The sequence below is a fragment of the Macrobrachium nipponense genome, chromosome 22 (assembly GCF_015104395.2).
Source record: "Macrobrachium nipponense isolate FS-2020 chromosome 22, ASM1510439v2, whole genome shotgun sequence".
NCBI lineage: Eukaryota > Metazoa > Arthropoda > Malacostraca > Decapoda > Palaemonidae > Macrobrachium > Macrobrachium nipponense.
Window position 1 is genome coordinate 4,632,363 of NC_087213.1, and position 5,264 is coordinate 4,637,626.

Here is a 5,264-nt window from a genome sequence, read left to right on the forward strand (position 1 = left end):
ATATAGGTCATGTATTATCGTCTTTGCTGGGACAAGATGTCGATAAGGGAAATATTATCATTCATATTCACGTGGTACGGCAAAAAAAAAAAAAAAAAAAAAAAAAAAAAATTAAAAGGGCATATTTTTCGTAATGAAGTCCAGGTACCTCAGTATCAAGATCAGAATGACATCTTGGCTGAAAATGACGTCACGGAAATTGTACGAAACCTTTCGCTTGCTTTCGAAGTTTATCAGTAACAAACAATCGCCAAAGGTTTCACAACGACAGCGAATGACGAGAATCCCAAGGAAATATAAATTTGTTTAAAAAAAATATATTGATAAGATGTTGAAATGTGAAATAATCCCGGTGTTTTGATGGATAATCAATAGAATTGCGTACAGTAGAACATAATATTGCCATGGTTTAGTGTCCTCATTTTTATATATATATATCAGTCAATGCCGTCAATAAACGAACTTTTTCAGTGCTCTGAAGTGTCAGTCCTTTTATTTGTTAAAAAAAGGACTTATCTTTCATCACGAAAGTCATATCCCTCGCACACTGACATACAAACCTACGAACCTCCTAAGACGAATGCGCTTCTTATTCGGCTACAGAAAAATCATGCTGACATTTTTTTTTCAAGTAAACTACGTAGATGCAAAATAACTTTTTTTAATATATTCTATCGACATGAATAATTCCACCATAATTCCATGTGATTCGACTACAAGGACACAAAGGAAATCCGCCATTTTCCAGCTAATTGGTAAATGGCAGAAAAATTAAAACAGAAAATCATAAAATCAACGACAACTGATTTCTTTGCACAGGAACAAAACACAACTAAATCGTAAATGGCAGAAAAATGAAGAGAGAAAATAGCATAATCATCAACAACTGATCTTTTGCACAGGAACAAACCACAACTAATTCGTAAATGGCAGAAAAAAAAACTAAAATCGTTAACAGCTAATCGTTTTTGCACAGTAGCAACCCAACCTACTTACTGCCGACCAGTGAGTGTATATTAAAATTCGCTTTACCCAACTTAGACGAATTAATAATAACAAAAAGAAGAAATCTTACACAATACACCACCTCCAATAACAGATCAAATTAAAGAAGAAGAAGAAGAAGAAGAAGGAGAAGAAGAACGTCTAAAAATAATAATAATAATAAAAGACATCATGTATATATAAAAAAGAAATTCTTGTGTCTCAATTGTTTGCCAGCACTTTACTGCCGGATAAAAAAAAATCTACACTAAGCAGGTTTTTGGGGAAGAATGACTAATTCCTCTATACCACTTCGGCGTTGAAATTCTCCCCCAGCGTGGGATCGATTTCCTTCCTTCCTACGCCGAGCCCAGTCGACTCGGAAAGAAAGAACCTATTTCTGTACCCAATTCTGTTTCTCACGCTCGTTTTCCACTTTCGTCTCTCTCCATTTTTCTCCCCCTTTTTCCATTTCTTTCATTCATTTTACCTCCTCTTCCGTCAATTTCCGTTTCTCAAGCTTGTTTTCCACTTGTATGTCTCTCCCATTTCTTCTTTATTACCTTTCTTTCATTCTTTTTACCTCCTCTTCCATCACTCTTCCGATTACGACCAGTTGAAGTAGTCTCTCTGGCAAGCTCTGGCCGACCCACACCAAGTTGTCTCCTCCAAGACGGGGCAGACCTTCCCGCCTCGTCGGGCGTGTTTCACGATGGTCCGGGTACGGGTCTGTTCGCCAATGCCACAGGTGATGCTACAGGGGGACCACTCGGACCATTCGGAGACGCGGCAGTCGCGGGGAGGACCTGGGAACACGGGGGAAGGGAGAGTGTGACAGAGCTGTCTGAGTATGTTTCTAGATTCAGAAACTGGTGACGTGAAGAGGGTGAGAAGAAGTTGCCGAGATTGGTAAAAGATCAATAAATATGAAAATTGACCAAGCTGCCTGAGCAAGATTCAAGACATGATAGTAAAAGGAAGTTGCAGAGATTGGTAAAAACATAAATTATTATAGAAAGTGACACTTCTTGTCTAAGTAAACTTCATACATGATAGAATAAAGAAGTTGCAGTGATTGGGCAAAACATCAATAATTATTAAAAGTGACAAAGTTGCCTAAGCAAAAATCAATGCATGGAGACAGGAAAAAGATGTTGCAGAGATTGGTAAAAAATAAATTGATAAATAAAAAAAGTGACATTACTTGTATAAACAAAATTCAAGACATGCAGATAGTATAAAGAAGTTGCAGACTGGTAAAAGGTAAACATTGAAAGTGACACGGCTTCTCTAAGTAAAATTCAAGACATGAAGATAGTAAAAAGAAGTTGCAGAGGCTGGTAAAAAGTAAATTAATAAATGAAAGTGATATTGTTATATCTTCAAGATTTGAAGGGAGTGAGAGAAGCTACAGTGATTGGTAAAAATAAAATAAAATAAGCTTCCAAGTACTCGAACGAGGAACCATTGTAACAGGACTGCAAGAGTAACAAAACTAATCACTATAAACTCCCAACAATATGATAGTGAAGAGAAGCTGGAGTGACTGGGGAAAGTAGTTGTAATCGCGAGTGAATGACAGCATGCAACACGAGTAGATGAGTAACTCAGCATAGTGAATACAGCGAAAAAAATAATGTGATCAAAAAGACACGGGATGATGATTACAAGAGAAGAAGAATAACTGCTTTATTAGAAAAACCCTCTGGAGATTTTGAGGTTTATTGGCAATAGAGAACAATAAAAAATGTCGGTCATATGCAACTGAAATTTGTAAAAATTCTCTCTCTCTCTCTCTCTCTCTCTCTCTCTCTCTCTCTCTCGAACATGAGATCATTGCATGAATAGTGATGTTAATGAATCTCTCTGTCTCTGTCTCTCTCTCGAACATTGAGATCATTGCATGAATAGTGATGTTAATTAATCTCTCTCTCTCTCTCTCTCTCTCTCTCTCTCTCTCTCTCTCTCACGAACATTGAGATCATTGCATGAATGGTGATGTTAATGAATCTATCTCTCTCTCTCTCTCTCTCTCTCTCTCTCTCTCTCTCTCTCTCTCTCTCTCTCTCTCTCTCTCTCAAAAGCATACACTCTCGCTGTCACTCACTCACTCTGACACTTGAAATCTCTCTCTCTCTCTCTCTCTCTCTCTCTCGAACATTTAGATCATTGCATGAATAGTGATGTTAATTAATCTCTCTCTCTTCTCTCGCTCTCATGAACGTTAAGATTACTGCATACGATGATAGAAATGAATCTCTCTCTCTCTCTCTCTCTCTCTCTCCTCTCTCTCTCTCTCTCTCTCAACACTTACGAATCTTCTTGAGTCCCTTCCTGCGCCTCCTCCTCTCCTTCTTCTTCTGCTTTTGCTTCCTCTTGGCCCTTCGCTCCATCTGGATGTTCTTGACGATGTCGTCGATGACCGCCATGGCGCTCGAGGAACTCAGCCGGTTCCGGGATCCGTAGGGCGAGGAAGGGCCGCGGTTCGACACCCCACCTTCAGGAGCGCCGCCCCTGTGGCTGGGGCTGCTTCCTCCTCCGCCTTCGGCATCCTCCAGGGCGGTCTCTTCGTCCTCGTCAGTTTCGTCGTCGTCTTCGTCTACTGAGTTGCTCATGGCTGATCCCTGTGGGGTAAAGGGGATGGTTGGTTGTTTAGGTGATGGGCCTTTGAGACGGGTGAATTTGGTAGGCCTGTAAATAGTGGAGAGAGTGAATTCGGTAGGCCTAGCAGAGAAGTTGAATTTGGTAGGCCTAGCAGAGATGGTGAATTTGGTAGGCCTAGTAGAGAGGGTGAATTTGGTAGGCCTAGCTGAGAGGGTGAATTTTGTAGGCCTAGCTAAGAGGGTGAATTCCGTAGGCCTAGCAGAGATGGTGAATTTGGTAGGTCTAGTAGAGAGGGTGAATTTAGTAGGCCCAGCAGAGAGGTGAATTGGAGGTCAGCAGAGATGGTGAATTTGGTAGGTCTAGTAGAGAGGGTGAATTTTGGTAGGTAGCTAAGAGGGGTGAATTTGGTATGCCTAGCAGAGGGAGGGGAATTCGTTAGGCCTAGCAGAGATGGTGAATTTTTTAGGCTAGTAGAGGGTGAATTCGGTTAGGTTCCAGCAGAGAGGGTGAATTTGGTAGGCCTAGCGGAGAGGGTGAATTTGGTAGGCCTAGCTAAGAGGGTGACTTCAGTAGGCCTAGCTAAAGAGGGTGAATTCAGTAGGCCTACCAGAGAGGGTGAACTTGGGTCACTGCGAAAATGATGCACGCGGTTATGTTAACTTAGTTCCCCGAAGGGGATCCTGCAAGGGGGTCGTGTTGTCAGTGCACCTCACGCAATTACACTGGAGGCGTTACTTAGTTTTTTTTTTTTTTTTTTTTTTTTTTGCACCCTCCCTTCTTCGGCCCCTAGCTGCAACCCATTTAATTAATTTTACTGTAAATGCATTCAATATTCTCTTCCTTCCATACTCTCCTCAACCCTCTCCTAACTATTGTTTCATAGTGCAGCTGTGGGGTTTTCCTCCTGTTTACACCTTTCAAACTTTCTGCTCTCAGTTGTGACGCCAGTTTTAATAGCCACAAATCAATCAATCATTTCTACTCTCAGTTTCCCTGAATGACCTCACCAGAGGTCCCAGCGCTTGACATTTGACCTAAACCCATATTACGTTACATATATTGCATGTTATTTTTAACGAAGGCACATGCAGGATCACTTAAGTATTGCTCTGACCTACCTTAACCTAAGCTAGTTTAACCTAACCTAACGCTCTCATTCTTATCTGGCAAGAAGGCGATTCCCTGCTGTCGGTTCTGCTTTATCTATATCTGTCTAGACTCTAGATTAAGCCAGCTTTGTGCTTGCACGGGCTCTTGCTTCTCAGCTGCCCTTTCGTGGGATCTATTGTATCGCGTTCAACATCGGCCTATTAACTCAACCATGCGAGCGCAACCTAACTTGTTTTTCTTTATTAACTTTATGATTTATTTCATAACAAAACCTTTTGGGACAAGAGAATCTAAACGATTTATAAGAAGAAACATGAATATGAATATTACAAATTGAAGAGCAAATTTATTCAAGCTATAATGACTAAAATAAAATTACAATATTCCCGAAGATAACAGATCATTGTCGAATTTTGAAACTGGAAAATGACACAAATTGAAGGACAAATATATTCGTTCTCCAATTTATGTTATTTTCCAGCTTCAAAGTTCGGCGCCGATCTGTTATCATCTTGAAAACATCATAGTTTTGAAAACGAGCAAATTGCGTCTTTCCACTTACTTTA

General features: G+C 40.4%; 1 protein-coding gene across 3 annotated transcripts in view; it reads right to left on the reverse strand.

The window, feature by feature from the left end:
- Positions 1-648: 648 nt before the first annotated feature.
- Positions 649-5,264, reverse strand: part of LOC135198452 (uncharacterized) — a 268,941-nt gene continuing 264,325 nt past the window's right edge. For all 3 annotated transcript variants that reach the window (XM_064226009.1, XM_064226012.1, XM_064226010.1), the window contains 3 exons: positions 5,261-5,264; positions 3,299-3,608; positions 649-1,790 (listed from right to left, as the gene is read on the reverse strand). The exon at positions 5,261-5,264 is cut by the window's right edge and continues 275 nt beyond it. In XM_064226009.1, coding sequence (XP_064082079.1) covers positions 1,591-1,790; positions 3,299-3,608; positions 5,261-5,264 — 514 coding nt within the window. In that variant the 3' untranslated portion in view covers positions 649-1,590. The remainder of the gene's footprint in view (positions 1,791-3,298; positions 3,609-5,260) is intronic.